The 20,337-nt window shown below is 40.5% G+C and overlaps 1 protein-coding gene across 8 annotated transcripts in view; it reads right to left on the bottom strand.

The window, feature by feature from the left end:
* Positions 1–2,329: 2,329 nt before the first annotated feature.
* The window catches only part of LOC121271927 (inositol hexakisphosphate and diphosphoinositol-pentakisphosphate kinase 2-like), a 125,092-nt gene continuing 107,084 nt past the window's right edge, over positions 2,330–20,337 (bottom strand). For 7 of the 8 annotated variants that reach the window (XM_041178179.1, XM_041178169.1, XM_041178171.1 and 4 more), the window contains 3 exons: positions 8,896–9,033; positions 7,793–7,921; positions 2,330–3,079 (listed from right to left, as the gene is read on the bottom strand). In XM_041178179.1, the coding sequence (XP_041034113.1) occupies positions 2,751–3,079; positions 7,793–7,921; positions 8,896–9,033 (596 nt within the window). In that variant the 3' untranslated portion in view covers positions 2,330–2,750. The remainder of the gene's footprint in view (positions 3,080–7,792; positions 7,922–8,895; positions 9,034–20,337) is intronic. The other variant, XM_041178174.1, reaches the window with a different exon arrangement.

Here is a 20,337-nt window from a genome sequence, read left to right as displayed (position 1 = left end):
TACCTTATAAAAACCCTAATAACTTTGACCACCTCTATTAAATCTCCTCTTAACCTTCTCTGTTCTAAGAACAGCAACCCCAGCTTCTCCAGTCTCTCCACAGAACTGAAATCCCTCACCCCTGGTACCTTTCTTGTAAATTGCCTCTGCACCCTTTCCAAGGCCTTGCTATCCTTCCTAAAGTGTGGTGCCCAGAACTGTCCACAACCTTCAGCCAAGGCCTTATCAGTGTTTTCTAAAGGTTTACCATAACACCCTTGTTTTTGTACATTATTAATAAAGTCTGGGGTCCTGTATGCTTTGTTAACGGGTTTGTCAACTTGTCTTGGCACTGACAAAAAATTGTGTATGAGGCCATTAAGGATAAAGGACATAGTGTAAGACTAGATTCACATGTAGGCTAGACTGGAGGTGGGGCAGGTTCTCTTTGTTGAAGGACGTTAAAGGGTTTTTAACAAAGATAAAATATTTATCTTTTCAATGCTAGCCCACAAAGCATCAAATTTACAGAATTCAATTTCAAAATTTCCCATGGAAGGGGATTTGAACTCACGATTTCTAAACGCCTACTCCGACACCACACTCAGTGCACTACCACAATCGGTACAGGATAAACCCCATCGCGTCTTAGTGACTCCAGCTCAAAATCAAAGAAAATTAAAAGCAGACTTCAAAAATTCCCTCAAGAGTATTGATTTCCCTGTCTCATTTTGAAATATATAGGCTGATTCCACACTCCCAGCTGACCTGTGATATGGACCCGATTACTCATTAGAAGCATCACAGCATCTTAACTGATGCCAGTTATTTATTTCCTATCACAGCCATCCTAAACAAACAGTGAGAAGTGTAGATTATTCTAGCCAGTAGAACACAGAAAAAACATTTTCAACTGATAATTTTTCAATTACTATAGTTGTTACACTGTGACATCCATATCCTAGGGTGATTGTTTTTCATATGCCACTGCTGAATTGACGGTTATTAAGTCAGCAGTGGCATATGACTGTAATATGCACTGTGTTCATATTATGGCCCTAACAAGGTTACAACTATAGTACAAGACAACAACTCACTCACAAATGGTAAGTTTCTTCCTCCCCTGAAGGTGTTGGCTCACATTAGGGGTCATGGATCCATGGAAATCAGCTGTCCATTGCTGTCTCGCCCGTGACCATTCTTCACGCGTGAGTCTAGGCAGCTTTGACAGATTGTTTAACTATGGTAAATGTCGCAGCTGTATCCAATCCTGTCTGTGCCCAACATACCTACACAGAAAGTCTCATACACAAATGCACACAAACTCACTCACATACATTGTTTGACAGCAATCAGGAATGCAACTCTGGCTGCCCTTTCTTTCCCTGAGCTCAGGACACTGAGACAAACTAGAGGATGTGACATATATAAAGATGGACATCTCCCATACCGATAACGCACAACTCAAAGCGATAAAGTCTACAACTTAGTGCATTAAATTTACAAAGTAGATTCACTTCTCTTCCTTATTTTAAAGTTACAGCCCCACATCTGGAACAGTTAAGCATAACATCACTTCAGTTACTTATCACTGATAAGTATTTTTAAAAATTATTTCATAGAATGTGAGCCTCACTGGCAAGGCCAACATTTGTGGCTCATCCTTAATTGCCTTGGGAAGGTGGTGGTGACTATCAGAGATAAGTAAACTGTGTGATGTTACGGCTTAACTATTAAAAATGACTGATATGGATTCTTATGAGCGTTAAGCTAACTTTGGATTTTCTAAAGTTTTATTATTTAGCTGGGGCACATGGTGGGTTTTGCTGTATTATTCCCCAACCCAATTTGGTTGGGTGCAAGGCTGCACGGTATCACAAGGTACCATGCAGACTGCCCACAAGCTGTCCCTGTGAACAACTGTGCAAAGAAAAAAGTAAAGGTTCACGCATTGAACTAAACAGGTCTGCGCAAAACAAAGAAAATTTAAAGGGATCGTTGCCCACAAGTGTGCAAGTTTCAGTGATCAGGAACAGGAATCTTTGGCTGAATTTTCTTGTTCACTGGCGGAGGGGCAGAGGCTAACGGCAGTGCCCCAATTATCTTCTGGTTGAGATTGGCCAGCTTTGCAGACTGAGACTGAGCCTTGAATCTCTCTGGTTGATAGCTCACAGGACATCCCAGCTGCTTTTTAAGCCAGGCTGGGCCTTTGTGTTTTATCAGAATGGTAACTCAGCTAGCCATCGAAGATGCACACTTCCTGTCTGTCTTGCTTCACTAGGCTCTACAACACTTCAGTTATACTTATGGAAAGAAATTGGGTGGAAGAAAAACAGATTGGAGCCTAAAGTACCATCAGTCCCCATGAGGATTAAATTGTTCCTTATTTACAAAATAGCATCATTAAATAAACTTTTACAATTTACAAACTACATGGATGAAGAAATAGCTGGGTTTCTGTACATGGTTATTGGAGTAAGACTGACATGTACCAGATACAAATACACCACCCATCACAACGGATATACAGACACCTAATCTGCACCAACCACACAGGGGTCAGAGGCACAAGGTGATATCAAAACATCACAGCCCAGAAGTGTCTAACTCCCACATATTACAGTGCTGTATTAATTCATTGTACTGACGCCAGAGCCATCCCACTGGAGTTATAAAAGATACAGCCTCAGTTCCTATTTAATAACAGAAGCCCAAGAATGGACATCACATTTGGTGGCACAATACTGTGGAACAATCCGCCATCTTCATTGCTAGGTTTCCACCAGACCTTCCACCACCTGCTTCCCTTGCCCAGTCACACTTCCAGACAGCTGCAGGTCACTGTGATTCTGGTACGGCTGTTGACCTTGAATGACTTGTTGCCCCTGGCCGGTTTGAAAAGCTGGTGTCAGCTGTAAGTCCTTGTGACCGTAGCTGGGATGTTGGCTTGGAGTTGCTGAGTGGGTGGATTGCTGCTGCTCTTCGCTGCTCTGAGGCGTGAGTGATGACTTCTCGCTGAAACTAAACCGGGGGGAGTTGTCGGAGGTGTTGGGAGATGATGGGCCAGCACTTGACACAGTGCTTGATGGACCACTGCTATCTGTATTTAAAGATGCAGACAAATCAAAAAAAAAAAATTATTACGCAATGGAAATTCTCAGAAATGCATCAGTGAATCCTACTCCATATTATTTCTTGATACAATCATAGATTCTATCCTTCTGCACTGGAGCTGTGTCTGGAGAGAGCATTTTCAGCTTATAACATTCTGGTGAAGTACTGGTGGTTACAGATCTGTCATCAGTAGTGAGAGCAATGTGAGGTAAGGGATTAAGAGTATATTAGATTAAGTGTACTACATTCTTGTAATGTAATGGGCCCAAAGCCAACATTATACTAGGTACTTCACTTTCTCCAAATTCTACCTCTCTAATTCCTAAGTTTTATTTCAATAATTACACTGCCACTAAGGAGTGCTGCACTTATGGAGGTTCCAAACTTCAAAAGAGAAATTAAACTGAGGCCCCAGCTGTCAATTTCAGTTTTCAGGTGAATGTTAAAGATCATGTGGAACTATGTGACAAGCATCAAGGTTATTTCTTCCAGTGTCCTGCCCAACATTCCTCTCTAAGACAGCAGCACTGTTACATGGACATTCAACTTATTTCCATCTCTGGGCTTTCTTCTGTAAACTACAAGACACTAACTGCACTTCAAAACTAATTCATTGTCAGTGAAGCAATTTGTGAGGCAAATTTAATTTCTGTACGCAAATTTTGGAGTTAAAAGTAGCTTTGGTAAAGTAGTAGTGTGGTGTTCCATTGCTAATCTGCACCGAATTTATCGAGGCTGACCTGGAACTGAATATAGAGGACTTCTAAATCACACATGCGCGCACACAAAAAAAACCTCTGCTAATTTAAGTAAATGCAACAGCATTTGGAAAGAGAGCATTCTAGGAAAATACGCCAACTTTTGATTGTCAATTTGGTGAACAATCTTTATTTCAATCTCAATTTTCCATGCAAATAATTATTTCATATTGGGAAATTTATTTAAAAACAGACAAAAGCTTATAATAGGCTAACTGAAGATAGCTGTTTGGTGGTAGAACTTGAGTATTGCTGGAAAAAGAGACATTTTTGTCAAAGCTTTTCATTCTGTACTCATCAGGACAATTTGCAAGGATACCAAATGTAAAAGGAACAACAATTTATACTGCATGAATAGGAAGTGCTGATTGGTTGGCAAGTGGACTCTGTTTGGTACAGGCATTGCTATGGAGAGTGCACCAGTTTATGGTGACTGACAGTTAACTGCCAAGCATTGTTTGAAATTTAAACCAGACAGCTTGGCTTTGATTGGTCAAGGCACTGCCCTGTGTAATGAACCAGTGGATGGCTGTCACTTATTTTGTTCAGCTAAAACAGGCACAATGTGTATACCAACTGAAGGTTTTAAAAATCAGAATAGCAATACCTATAGTTTAAATAATATACCCAATTTAATTTATCAGTGTAAATAAACTAATATATATATATATATATAAATTAATATATTATGATGCTATTCCCCTCATCCACATTTACTGAGCTTGGCTGCAGTATTGCCTCAATTAGGAGAAATCTTTAAAAATGACAAATGACAAATGATATTTTAATGCTCACTGCAACATAGTTGTGGTTGTGTCAGTCTACATTGAGTTCCAGGCATGCCTCAATGCTGGTCCAAGTACTAGGAATTGCTGGTTCATTGTAAAAAGAATTAATTCTCCCAATCCCCCTGCATGCATCAACTCACTTAAGTACAGATCAGCGATGGAACACAGCACCTTCTGGGTCAGTCTGTCTTAACCTTTTAATTGCAAACTACTAACAGTAACCAGGTCAAAGAAAATCCAAAGCAAAAGTAATTCATTATCAGCTTAGTCACAGGGAATTAAGCATTGGCGGATGTGCAAATATTCAAAAAAGCAGCTGTTTGAGGGAACAGATAACTACCCTCAACCATGCCATTACTTCTCCCTACAGACTGAAGGGATTGTGCATTACAGGATGCACGATTGTGCACATGTACTGAGGGAAGGTGCACCTAACTGTTTAAACAGAGGGATGGGTGGTGCCAACAGTTGACAACACCAACAATTTGCATTTATATAGCACCTTTTACAAAATAAAAAGTCACAATGTGCTTCAAGGAATATTATCTGACACCAGGCCACGTAAAATTAGATTAGAACAGGTGACCAAAGGTTTTAAGGAATATCTTAGAGGAGAGAGAGGTGTGGAGAAAGAAAGGTTAAGGGAGGGGATTCCAGAGTTTTGGGCCTAGGCAACTGAAGGCACAGCTACCAATCATATAACGAATAAAATCAGGGATGCACAAGGCGCCAGAATTTGAGGAACGCAGAAATCTGGGCGAGTTGTAGGGCTGGAGGAGGTTACAGAAGTAGAGAGGGGCCAAGGCCATGGAGGGAATTGAATACAAGGATGAGAATTTTAAAATGGAAGCACTGTCAAACTGGGAGCCAATAAAAGTTGAACAATCCCTGGTGTGGGGGTTCAAATAACCTGGACTGATGTGATGAAACCCCAGGTGGCTGTGAGGGTCTACATATGCTTGGGCAGGCTCTAATGCCGCATTTACACTCAAACTACTCCTCATCCAGTAGTGAATTGGTGATCTCAGTTAGAAAGGTCCCAGAAAGCCTGGTTGGGTGGAATCTTCTGCTTTCGCTAGTGACTTGCTTGGAGGTGGGAAGGGCATGCACGTAGACCTTCCTCCTTCTGCCTGAATAAACTTCTAGGCGGGAAAGCCCTTGGTCATTCTTAACAATTAATGGCCACTTAAAGGGCTCATTCCACCATCACTGGTATTAACCCAGCTGCAGGCTGGCCTGTCACCATAGGGCATGTACGACAGGTAAACCTAGATGGGCCTGTCACCGCTGGGGATGGGGGTCCACTGACCAAAGGCGCTCAGTGCCTGATCGAGCAACTCAACATCGGGAAGAGGGAGGCCTGCTGAGCCATCCCACTGCCCTTGCTGCTGATCCCACTGACCCTTCGCCCCGCGACCCCCATTCTGTGAAACCACATACCGCCCCCATAAGACTCACCTGTGGCCTGGGTTGTGCCACAATCGTGGGACTCCGGTGCCTGTCCTGCCAGCAGCAGCCATGACCACCCCAGCAGCACTGCTGACTGGCCGACAGCTCTCAGTACACGTGACTTCCACCCCCAGGTTCTTGATTCCAGAGGAAGGCCCACCAGTGGAGTTGCCACTGGCTGATTGGCTTGTGGTTCAGCAGGCCTTCCTGAAAAGATGCAGTGTGTGTCTCTCACCAGCTCTCCAGCTGGAGGGCAAGACCCCCGACGTCATGTCACACTGATGTAGAAGGAAGACACTCGCCTGAAGCATTTGCCCAAAAGGATTTGAATTTTTTTCTTTGGAGATTTTTGAAAATAAAAACAGATGAAGACAAAGCTGAGGAATGACTTGACAGGGGTCTTTAAAATTATGAAAGAGTTTGATAGGGTACACAGAGACGATGTTTCCACTGGGTGGGGGGCGGTGTTGACCAGAACCATGGGTTATAATTATAAGACCGTCATAAATAAATCCAATAGGGAACTTGGATAAGAAAGTGCAACTCACTATCACTAGGCGTAGTTCAGCTTATAAATAAATAGCATTGGTGCATTTAAGAGGAAGCTAGGTAAATAAACGAGGGAGAAAGGAATAGAAGGATATACTGACAAGGTTATATGAAGAAGGGCAGGAGGAAGCTCACGTGAAGCATAAATGCCAGCAAAGACTTGATGGGCTGAATAGCCCACTTATGTGCTGTAAATTGTTATCAAACATGTATCTTGTGTTTTCTTAAGTAAGCAATGTTGGAGCATTTTGAACAAAATGTATGATTGCCCTTACTGAGTGGCAGATACTAATTTTTGAATCTCCACATGAACTTTCCTTCCCAATGTCTAGTGGACATAGAAACACAGATAAATTTGTGGCTGATAAACTACTGCTTACTATACAACTGTAAAAGGCTCTCGCTTTGGAAAGACTCACTGTAAGATCTCAACACCAATAGGCAGTATGTCATACCAACTCTCCTTCACACTTGGCAGGGTGGAACTTCTGGTTGGCATTCAGAAATAAACACTTAACCCAGTGCACTGCATGTAGTTATGTATTACACATTTATTTCATTTACATGGCCTAACGTCTGTATAATCAATGCACAAAGTAATCACGGAAGAAGTGTTTTGCATGTGAACTGTGCCAGTAAGATTCGCTACTTGATCGTCTTTAACTTCTGGCTGAATGTGACAATCCTCCAATGATTGCAGTGAGAAAAAGGACATTGCTACAACCGAAGCTTAAAGAACACAGATGTCGGTTTAACACTAGATAGAGTCTGAAAATGTAAAACCAATTTGCACCTACACCCTCCCATCACCCAGTAATTCTCTGCCCTAACCAATCCTCAGCCTTTTCAAACCAAATCTTTACTTCCACCAAGTTTCTAGTCGTCTCTTCTAACATCTTATCATGTGGCTCGGTTTTTGATAATGCTTGTGAAGCTCCTCAAAATGCTCCACTACATTAAAAGGCCCCAAATAAATGTAAGCTCCTGTTGATTCACTTTGTCTTCTATACTTTCAAATTTTATGGGTTTTTGGCTCTTTACCTACGTTTCTTAGTTAAAAATTGGATATCCCTCAACATTTTAAAGTTCTGGTTGATGTAAGACATGCACAATGCAATGCTTTTAAGTGTATATTTTAAAGTAAAGGTTACTTACACCACGGGGGTTTTTCTGAGCGAGAGCGTGATGAGAGGGAGGCAACTGCAGAGGGCAGAACTTGTTGAGGGATATACTCATCCACTCTAGGCTGGCTATTCCCCATGGTCTCAAACATTGCTGTAAGCTCTGCCATGTAACAACAATAATTATTACACAAATAATAAATAAATTCAAACAGAGGTCATTGCTATCCATAACTACACATCAAAAATACTTTAAACGGCTGTAGTGCTTTGGGAGGTCCTGATGCTGCGAATAATGCTATAAAAATGCAAATTTTTTGTTTATTAACATGGCCCAGCAATCACTGATAGGTCTGCTGCTCAGTGCATCTTTGGGTCTCAGTTCAAGATTTGCCTAATCTAGGATGTCATGGGAGTGCTGGATTCAGTGCTGTCTCCTTTCCTTCACTTATCATTCAATGACAGCAAGCAAGGCCACGTTATTGGGAAGCAGAGCTATTCCAGCATCTATGAAACCAGTGAAAGTACTTTTTAAAATGTAGTGACTGTTGTAGTGTAGGAAATGTGGCAACCAATTTGTGCATAGCAAACTTCAACAAACAATATGATAATAATAACTTGATTTAGTGATGTTGATTGAGGGGTAAATATTCAGCAGGACACTAGGGATAACACCCTTGCTCTACTTTGAAATAATGTAAATGCATCATTTAAATCCAACCAAGAGAGCAGACGGAGTCTCAGTTCAACATTTCATCTAAAACACAACACCTTTGACAGTGTAGCACTTATTCCGTACTGCACTGCAGTGTCAGCCTAGATTTTTGTACTCAAGTCTCTGGAATGGGGTTTGAACCCATAACCTTTTTATTCAGAAGTGGGCCTGCTACCAAGTGTGCCTTAGGCCATCCTCAGAACCAGAGTGATATTTTTCCATTCTCACACACCAGCCACGCTGCAGTGTCTCTGGAAAATTAGTCGATTTTTTGCTGAACTTCGGGGCTGAGGCGTGTGGCGTGACATGTTGGATTGTGGAACAGTGCTGAAACTTCACAAGTGCAGTGGGGCTCTTAACAGATAATGCACCCGTGGGAGGGCTCTCATTGTATCAGTCTTGGCTAAAAGTGCATCTTTTACCTTTTGACGCTCCATCATGAGATTTTCCACAAATTTCGGAGATGGATGAAAGGAATTCATTCACTTGCTTCAGAGAGAGAGAATTATGGAGCGTTTCAAGAGGATAGATCGAAGGAACCATAGAGCATCCTTCAAAACCTAAATAAAAATAAGAGAAAGAAAAATACAAGATATCTGCAATTAATTAATTTCACAGGATCTAATAGACCCTAAATATTCTCTTAAAGGCAAAGAAACGGCTCATATCAAAACTAGCATTCTCCTAGGGAGAACTGATTTTGTTATGAAAAGCATTTGCTGAGCCAAACCAACACGTGACAGGCAAACGCAACAACACTGGACACTTAAAGCAAGAATCTGGATGCAAATTGCAAGTACCAAAATGCTGCAGGGCTAAGGACACTTCTGGTATGTAGCTACCTTAATATATTGGGAGTAGCACACCTCTAAACTGAAGGCTTTGGTGAGAAAAGGATGGAAGGTTCAGATCCCCATTGTTCTCTGCATTAGTTCAGACCACAGACCAGACACAGAGTGGGACTTTGAGGCCCACAAGTACAAACATATTCAGCTGGGCTTTCCCTCTCCACTACATATGCTAAATAGGTTAATGCACCTCTTAAAACAGTGGAAAGGAGGGAGTCTTCAGACATATGCATTATATATTAGCACCCCAAGATGTACTTTTACGTACAAGATGCATGTTATTACCATAGAGCAGGAATCCCAATGTTGAGCATGTAGACATGACAATGCCAGTACACATGGTAACTCACACCATATCTTATTGAGCAATGGGTAATAGATCACCTGTTTGCCGGAATAATTAATAGGAACAAGGTTAAACTTGGCTGCAATAAATAGAACATGATACAGGTCTGTCAGCTTTTGACTAAAGACAATGCATAGGACCCTCTAGAGGGGCTACACCCATTTTTTTAATTATTCTTTCACGGAATGTGGGCATCACTGGCTGGGCCAGCATTTTTATTGCCCATCCCTAACTGCCCTTGAGAAGGTGGTGGAGAGCTACCTTCTGGAACTGCTGCAGTTCATATGGTGTAGGTATACCCACAGTGCTGTTTGTGAGGGAGTTCCAGGATTTTGACCCAGTAAGTGAAGGAATGGCGATATCATTCCAAGTTCAACGTTAGTTCAATGTTAACTTATCTTTTTTCTTCCATCGACTGATGGGCCTGCCCCCTTTAGAGTTTAGGTTTCCAGTATTCACTTTCTTACTCTGTGTCTCTGGTCATATTGACCTTATTGGGGCTGACAAAAGATTATTCCATAATGCAGGTTCAAATATGAATTCATTTACAGCTAGGAATGATGGAGTTTATTGTACATTACACATGGAGATTTACTGCAAACGGAAATATGTAATTTAAGCCACCCACTGAAAGGAAACATCCCTTTATTTGATTTTAATCTATTAATTGGTACTGAGTTTAACACCATGGGGAAGTGAGTGCAGCTGGCAAATACATGCCTATAAAGGGACACTGCTCATAACTCACATTAACCATGTATCAATAACTTCAGACTATCAATGCATTGGGGTCAGCAAATTTTAAAAACATAACAATGTTAGAGATTGTGTTTCTGACACATCAGATGGTACACAAGGACAGATTCATTAATATTTCTGAAGGGCTCTGTTGCTTTGAGGATATCACCCACAGGAGTAAGCGGTGGAAAATATTGAGAATATAACAGGTCCACACAATATAGATGATTTAAAAAAGTGCTTTATGTTGACAGATGACATTTTTTTCTTTTTCTCTTTTGTGCAGGAACCAACACATGTTAATCTGACAAAAGCATTTAATACAATGCCAAATATTTGCTAAATATAACATTTAGCAAAAACACAACAGTGTGATGCTGCTAATCTCTTCTCCTCCCAATTTATTCTCTGCTTATCCTTAAAGCACTCATATATGAAGGATAATCCTTACACTACAATGTGCAAGTGACTATTGGTCACGTGTGAGTATCAAAATGGAATATCAGCATGATATTCAACTATGTGCATCACAGCCCACTTTGATCTTGACCTCAAGCAACACTCACAAAACGTGTGTGCACTTTCCAGCTGGGTTTTCTGATTAGTGATCAGGAATAAATATGAGGACTTTATTTTTCTCCCCCCTGACTCGGGTGTGCTGTGGCCAAATGGAGCACCCCCGATTGCCACCCACCCAGTGCAATCAGCTAACCCTGCACATACTCCTAACTGAACCTGGGACTTCTTCCTCGGCTTCACAGCTCAGTGCCATACTGGGGATTGAATCACTTAAATCATCAAAGGAGTACAATAATAGTAAAATTAAAAATAAAATTTATCTTTGTAGAATTAAAGGGAGCCAGGAACTAGAATGCAAACAGCATTTAAGGTGTGCTGCATGTTTTCAGACAACAGAAGACATGAATGTGGTAATGCATTTAAAATCTGTGAGTGCCTTTTAATAGGGATGGTAGCATAGTGATGAGGGTCATGAACCAGAGACCTGGGTTAATGATCTAGGCATACCAGTTTAAATCTCACCATAGCAGCTGTGGAATTTAAATTTAATTTAATAAATCTGACCCCAAAAATTTAATTAAATAAAGCTACTATTCGTTCTGTTGAAGGGTCATGAGGACTCGAAACGTCAACTCTTTTCTTCTCCGCCGATGCTGCCAGACCTGCTGAGTTTTTCCAGGTAATTCTGGTTTTTGTTTTGGATTTCCAGCATCCGCAGTTTTTTGTTTTTATTCATTATGGTGACCGGTCATAAAAATCCATCTGTTTCACTGATGTCCTTACGGGGAAGAAATCTGCCGTCCTTACCTGGTCTGGCCTACAAATGACACTAGACCCAAATCAACATGGCTGACTCTTAACTGCCCCCTGAAATGGTCTAGCAAGCCACTCAGTTGCATTCAGGATGTCCACTCACCACCACCTTTACGAGGACAATTAGTGATGAGCAATAAATCCTTGCCCTGCTACATCCTGTGAATGAATAAAAATGTCACCAAATTCTGAATCCAATAAACCATCACTGATGGAGAGCACTTGCTACTATTGTCATGAGTATAATGTTCTTACAAATTGGAAATTACGCCTATTAGAAGGCACCGTATAGAAACAATATTTTTAAGCAATAAAAAAACTTTGGCCAATTTGATCAACTGGCTAATTCTTTGGGAAGGAGAGTGGGAATTAGAGAGAATTTCTTTCCTGAGGTCAAGGGGGAAAATTGGTCATGTAAACCTTTGGTGGAAAAATAGATTTAGAACAGTGACTGATTAGTTGTTATTCCACTGAACAGCTGGAAGTAGGAATGCCTCATTACAGGGTTAGTGAGGAAGAAAATCCTTCAGAACCATGTGTAATTAAAATATTTGTATAAAATGCCAAATAGATTCTGGAGTAAAGAGTTTACAAGTTAAGTCAAAGCAAATTATTATAAACTTTGGCAGCTCATCCCATTCAAGTCTCAAATCTTTCCCTTAAAAGAAAGGCTTGAAAGACTTGCATTTATATACACAACAGTATCATTCACAACCACAGGGTGTTCCAGCCAGTGAAGTACTTTTGATGTAGCCAATTGGTGCAAAGCAAAGGCCCAATGCAGCAATGTGATCTTGACCACATAATCTATTTGAGTAATTTAAGGTTGAAGGAATACATATTGACTAGGGCACTGGGGAGAACTTGCTTATTTTTCTTTGAAGAGTGCTGTGGGATCTTTTATGTCCACTTGAGGGAGCATACTTGGTTTGACCTCTCATCTGAAAGGTGGCATCTATGACAGCACAGCACTCCCTCAGTACTGCACTGGGAGTGTCAGCCTGAATTTTGTGCTCAAGTCTCAGGAATGGGAATCAAACCCTTGACCTTCATACTCAGAGTGCTACTGACAAAAAAAAATCTAGCCCATTATTTAAGGCTGAGATTTTCTCAGGGAAACCAGTGGGTGGGAGAGAGGAGGTGAGGCAGAAAATCAGTCATTGGAGGGCGTAGCAGGCTCAGGGAGCTATTTGGTCTACTCATGCTGCTACTTATATTATGCTCTTATCCTATTTTTAAGAAATGTATATAAATTGGGAACATGTCAGAACTTTTTTGGGCACCACATTCTTAAGGACAAACCAATACAAATGTTCAACACACGTAGTGAGCGTTCAAAATTGAAAAGAGTAGGAAAGAAGCCAGACAAATCAAGAAACTGTGATCAGACGATGCTAAGCTTGGGCTGAAAAGTTGTGGGCTAGAAGAGGAAGGGAAAGCCCAATGGAAGCGTGGAGTTCCACAATTCCAAATTCTTGGTAAAGAATGAGTTGGCATGAGGGTGTGGTCAAATCATGATTTCAACCTGTCAGGGAAGAGGAGTTAGGTATCGCAGGTTCAGGTTCCCACACTTTGGTTTGTCAATAAAATTAAACAATCACGGATTAAAAAAAGTGTTTCTATGTATTCCCAATCCATGCACGGATAACATAAAACAGGATGAGGCAGTTTATTTTATAATATGTCTCAAATTGATTTCAGGTTGTCTGGCTGGTTTGTGAATAGAGGTCATATGTTATTCTGAGGTGAATTTTATTAGCTCTGGGTTCTGAGCAAAGCTTCATTTAACTTACACCAGGTAAAATATTACAGGAGCTCTGTAATAACTGGGATTGTTTATATGGAAAACAACAGATGGTGTTATGATTATATATTACAGGCTTGAACACACACTGAGCAATCTGTCTAATATATAGTTTTGAACAGCGCAGTTCGTTAGGGATGCAATGGGCTACAGAGGATAGGCAAGGCTTCCGTGAACAATTCCTAACAAAGATCTGCTAATCACTGCTTTGGTAACTGTTACAGGCAAAATATTTAACCACAAACAGAGGAGGGAAACTCGCTTTTCTTAGCAATTGATTCAAGAGTAGCATTAGAAGACAAGTCAGCAGAAAATCAAATGCCTGCTCACTTATTTGCATAATGGCATGTAATCTTGGAAGGGCAGAGTGAGCAAAGGGAAGAATAATGTACATACGGTTTATTAAAGTAGATTTCCTCAATTGTTGAGCTGTACACACCAGGAATGTTCTAGATTTATTCTCTGGATGCCCTTGGCTTATAGCCATGGGGTAGAGATGTTACGTTTGACCTCAGCACCATTTTGTTATAAAACAAAAAAAAAAAGACCCCTATTTCAATCACTATATAATCACCTCTGCTGGAAAGTGTACGTATGTGGACATTGAAGTTGGCAGGATTTGTGTTTAGCTGGGTTTGCCCCCATAATCAACTGAACCAGTGCACTGAACCAGTATTTAGGCTCACATGAGGCATGGACCATTGGAGAAGATACTGTCCCATTCCTGAACCCAGGCACCAAGGCCAAGGTTCAGCTATCTTGATTGAGATTTTGGTTTTAATGCTATTGCTGAGTGTCACCCTTTCTCACTTTAACCATGTATTTTCCCCCAGTTTCAGAACCTTCTATTGTAGGTTAAACAATAAAAATAGAAACATGAAAGATTCTTTTTTCTTCAGTCCAAAATTAATGGAATTCTTCTTATACTAAGGTCTATAGGGCATGTTCAGAAAGGCAGACTATGCGCTCTAGGCAGAATGTGCCTTGCTTCTTGAATTAGTCTTCTCCTTCACATATCATGGATAAAGGCCAGGCTTTGTTAGAAAAAACAAAAAGGCAACTAATCTTTATTCTGCACCATGTAGCACACTCACCTAGATATTCTCAGCCCAAGGACACTAGGTAATGTAAGGGAAGCTTTCACTTTATGACTTTGCGAACCAAATGTGTTACTTTAGATTATTTGTCGTCCTAGCTAATTCAAACCCAAGAGATAAATTGGAGGTGTAGTGGAAGATAAATTGTGTTACTAGGGTTTCAATGGCACTCAATGGTGTATGGCACGAGTTATCCATCCAACAATAACAGTAAACTTTCACAAGGTGCTTCATAGGAATGTTATCAAACAATATTTGACACTGAAACACATAAAGGGATAAAAGGGCAGAGGACTAAAAGTTTGGTCAAAGAAGTAGATTTAAGAGGGGTCATAAAGGAGGAAGAAAGATGGATACACACAGAGGGAATTCCAGAGCTTAGGGCCTGGGCAGCTGAAGGCACAGCCACCAATCGTGGAGCAATTAAAATTGTGGGTGTGCAAGAGAGTAGAATTGAAAACTAGGGTTGACCCTGGGACAGAGCATTTTTAGCTGCATAAAACCAGGTGAAGCATGAGGGATACAGGTAGCTGAAGAGGTAATTTGAGTTGATTCCTTTTGATTGGGCTTACAATCTTTTAGAAAAGATCTGTCTTTTCTTGGATTTTCTTGCAGAGCTTGAGCAGAGCTGCACAACATAGTGAAATTAATTGAAATGTCTCAAAGTGCATCACACAATGAATTACTTCTGAAGGACTCCAACTTTTATGCAGGATAATGCAGCTCCCATCCTGAACTAAAGTTCCACAAACAACAAGGAGATGAATGACCAATTAATCTGGGGTTTTTTTTTAAGCCCTGTTGATTGTGGAAAGAGTATTGGCCAAGGTTCTTCTGCAAGTATTACCTTGGGATCCTTCTCATGCATCTGGTGAAGCTGACACGGCCTTCTGATTAAAATATGATGCCTTTTAATAGAATGGCTTCCTTAGATTTTAGGGCCAGAACTCAAAATGCACCTAAACAAAATAAATCGCTGACCTACGGACTCATACATCTTTGCTGATGGAAGAAGCATCTCTTACTGTTGGAGAAACAACAATGTGACTGACACCAAGAAGGGAAAAAACTTGTATATAGCAGTAGATACTATGTGTAGGAAAAAAGAAGAGCATCACCAGAAAGGGGACACAAATCTTTCATGGTACAGGCACTCCTGACGATGACTTACCTGTGGCAGAAGGCTAATAGTCAGTGAATAACAGCCAGAACAAGATCCTTAAATCCTCTACAACGCAATCACAAATAGCTGGTAGAGAAAGTGGATCTGAGATCTGGCAGAGGCTCGCAAATTGGGCTCTATATCTCTCAACATTGTGGTATCTCGACAGTGATAAAAGGCTTCATTAATCAATACTTTTGAAATATACATAAATGCTCTCGATAGCTTACAGATACAATGTTGAGTGAGATTTTAACTCACTCAAAACCCATTCCCTAAGAGTTAAAATCAGGCCTAATGCCTCCGAATGGAAGAAGTTATTTACAGTTTCTTCAAACAATTTTAAAAAGTGAAAGTAAAAATGAGGGACAGGAAATGACTAACAGGTCCATCCAGCCTGTCCCATTAAAATTATAACATCTTGTGCACCACGATACTGAAACCCCACACCCAGAAACCAAGTCGTTTCATCTCCTGGGTAAGGTGAAGGAGAGATTAAAAACTCTAGCCAATTAGCAGTGGAAAAAAAAAATATAGAAAATTGCTCTCCATTCCCGTGAGGTGATTGAAACTAGTCTAGCAGATCACTCTGACCCTGATTCATGTTATACGGTACCTACCTCTTGCTCAGGGTGATATCTTTCCAAGTCAGAAACTGGTCCCGTTCTCGCTTGAAGGAAATCGGCAAATCAGTGTTCGCTGCACGAGCTAGCACCTCTTCCTCAGGTCCACCATTCCTTGGAAAAGGAACCACCTCCTAATGGCTAACCTAGTTCTGTCTTTATATAACTGGAGACTGTGACTCCCGATCCACCCTAAATTATTTGGGTGAACAAATTCTCTTCATGAACACAATCTAATCCCTTCATCATCTTGTAAAACTCAATCAAATCATCCCCAAGTATAAGCTTCTGTGAAGTACAGAGTCCCAGCTCTTTGAGTCTATCTCGGTAACTAAGATGCTTTAAATTAGGTTTCCTCGTAATTGACTTGCATAATATTTTTTCCTCCTCCTCTCCTGGGACTTTGACTCTTTCTAAGTAGAGTTCCATCAGTAAAATACTCCAGTATCTCACATAAGTGATCATTCTTTGCGCATCAGCCCAAATAGTAAGCAGACTATTTATCTACGGAGGGAAATCGAAGCCACACTGCTCTCCCCCAACATTCAAAATGGTCAATATTCAGTAGCGGGGATGCAGGGTGAAACAGGGCTGAGTTGATCTTTCTGCTCCCTGGGTCAAGAGTGTTGAATAAAGCATCCTACAACCGTCCTAACCGAGATAGATGAACAATTTCGCAGAGGGAAAAAAAAAGGAAAATTGCTTGTGATATTTAAATAATGCTTTTTAATTCAAAGAATCAGGCAAAAGGTATCTACCATACTTGAACACATATGAATAAAATCTTACAGTATAATAATACACACACACACACACTGCACTATATAAGTTTTGTACTGGTATCACTAGTCACAGGCTCATTAACAAATAACTGCCAACCCACAGGGCAGGAAGGGGATGAATGTTCATACTGGGAGTCTATTGCACATTAATACAAAATGTGCTCTGATCAAGATCATAAATACAGGTGTCAAGTAAAATATGCCAACATAAAAGTCAACCAAAGAATGATCACGTCAATGATGGTGCAAACCATTTAAAGCATTTACACTCCACAATCCGATAAGCTAGGCTTAGCTCATATCAGATGCAAATGTGTCTGCCAAAGCAGCATTTGTGTCATGCATGCAGTCCTATGCTGCTGTTAAGGAGACATCCGAGTGAGCAACAGCAACAAAACCACACAACAGAAAATAACTACTCATGTACATCATAAACCATATATCCATAACACACAATTACCAGGACTCATTCCACATGCAACATCGCTTATTTGGCCAGGAGTGAGCTCTAATGAGTTACATTGTGGAATTATTCTTTATGGATACAACTGCTAAAGGTTCTAGAACTATTTTAAATTGACTTTCATTGTCTCTTTTGTAGTACAACAAAGTAAAACAAGCAAATTAATAATATGATTTTGAACTACAATTGGCCCAGTTCACAGGAGACGCTAGTTCCGGTCATGGCCTATTGAGAGTTTATAATCAGTAAGCCTCACTGAATAAAGGTTGTAACTATGCTTATTTTTTTGAAGTCTCAATTTGTTTCCAGTGACGACATGAAAAGAATGTCAAAAACACCAATTATCTTGATATTGTTCCTGGTAGATTAGTGAACATAAAACTGTTTGTATTTACAAATTACCTCCTCAAAGCATGCATCTCGTCACATTACAGCAATTGTGTTCTTAAAGAGATGATTTCACTTGAATGTTCTGACTCGGATGGGGCAAGGAGGCACGAGAACGGAGGAGATATATTCTCATGGACAGAAGCTGGGAATAGATTTTGGAGGAGATGGTAGTGTGGTGGCAATGTCACTGGACTAGCAATCCAGAGCCCCAGGCTAATGGTCTGGGGGACATGGGTTCAAATCCCACCATGGCAGCTGGTGGAATATGAATGCAATTAATAAATCTGGAATGTAAAGCAAGTCTCAGTAATGGTGACCATGGCAACTAACACTGATGCTGTAAAGACCCACCGGGTTCACTCATGTCCTTTAGAGAAGGAAATCTACCTCCCTTACCTGGTCTGGCCTATACGTGACTCCAAACCCACAGGAATATCGTTGACTCTTAGTTGCCCTCTGAAATGTTCAGTTTATGAGCAATTAGGAATGAGCAACAAATGCCTGCCTTACCAGTGATGCCCACATCCCATGAAAGAATAAAAGAAGTGAAGGCAAGCTGGAATCATGCAGTCACTCGGAGTTCAAGATATGAATATAAATCCTCTCCCACTAGGCACCCTAGTTAGCAAACATTTAGCTATGGTGTTGCTGCATTGTGCAGCAAGCACTGATTTACCTGCCTACTCCGCTACAGCAGCAACATCTGGAAACCAATAACTCACTTGCCCATTCAATCAAGTGGGAAACGATGCATGAATGGCACTGAATGTTTACTCATCCTCACTACCTGAATGGGTGTAAAAGGATGGAGGAAATGAGACACATTGAGGAAATAAACTCACTGATAATACTTGGTAAGATTCACAAGCAGTAACTCAACCAAGTTTGCACTGCTTTTTTCTGTTTGTATTTAACTGACCCAAACAGCACACCTTAGCCCCACACACCAGTCATTCTGTACGCTCTTTGAGTGAGACCGCTAACATAGTGTCAAGTAAACTGCTTTGTGCTGTGGTGTAGGGCTACCTTCAACAGATAAATACTATAAATGTTTAGTTCACTTTGCCTTACAATTATTAGAGCAGGCTCATGCTCCTCAGGCCCACTAGAGGAGCTGGAGGTGGTTTTTATTTTGGTAGAAACAACGGCTGCCTGAAAGCCAGATGTAATAAATTAGATACTTTAAAAATAGGCAATGAAACAAATGCTTGAATTTGCACAGGAACAAAATTTGGGTGAACAGCAAGAGAGAGTGGGAGAGGGAGAGAGTGGGGGAAGGGAGAGACCTTCAAGGCGACAGTCCTTGGCTGTGAGATCCAGCATTTCTCACTTATTCCAATTTTTTTAAAGAAAACATCCAGCACAGGTATATTTTGTGGCAGGCTACAAAATTGAATGATTGAGACAAGAGAAGCTTCAAAGAAATACTAGGTTTAACATCAATTAAATAATTTAGGCTTCCAATGTGGGGTTTGTTTGTGGGGAAGATATTGAAAGCAATATAATGGTGATTGAGGGAAACACTAGATCTTCCTCACCAGAAAGCAATCTAGGACAACAGGTAATTTTACCAGAGAAAAGGTAAATTGCACTAAAATGCAATTGTTGTTACACAGCACACCACGCCATTTTAAACCATGCTCCTTTTCTCCCAGACATGTTATTACTTCAGCTATCCTGAAATCTGCTTACACTTAGTGTCCAACAACCATTTCGTCAGAGATAGGGAGAGAAAATATTTAAATCAGATGATTTTCCTCTATTTGGACCTTATGGTGCTAACTATATTCATATTTTCTGGCCATTACATATTAGCCCTCCTGAACTTGTGATTTTCTATGGTGGCTTTCTTTTCTCAGTGAGATGAGTGCACTCTGCCATTTTCATTGAATTAATTAAAGCAGCACCTTATATTTGGAGTTAACAGGCAGGAAGAAAATTTGGCTAGATATACATATTGAGAAATAAGAGCTTGCAAGTCCTGAAAACTAGTTTTTAAATCTTTTTTGGGAACACTGATTGATGATGGTTTTCAGTTAACTAATGAGGAAGTGGGTCATACAATAACTGAATTTTTATGAACACTATTTCATGCCATTTTTGGCAAATAAGGGTATTAAATGTTACTTTATTGTTCACCAGATGTTTCTACCTTGTCCTGTGCAAAAGAAATGGGAAAGAGATCCAGGGATTAACAAATATGACAAGACATGAATGACTGAGGTTGGTCTATTAAATGGGATAATATGAATGGCTTTTTCCTCCCCTTCCTCTCATCT

This window comes from Carcharodon carcharias, chromosome 32 (assembly GCF_017639515.1).
Source record: "Carcharodon carcharias isolate sCarCar2 chromosome 32, sCarCar2.pri, whole genome shotgun sequence".
Classification (NCBI taxonomy): Eukaryota; Metazoa; Chordata; class Chondrichthyes; order Lamniformes; family Lamnidae; genus Carcharodon; species Carcharodon carcharias.
The sequence above is the reverse complement of the archived record's forward strand: the minus strand, read 5'-3'. Positions and strand labels throughout refer to the sequence as shown.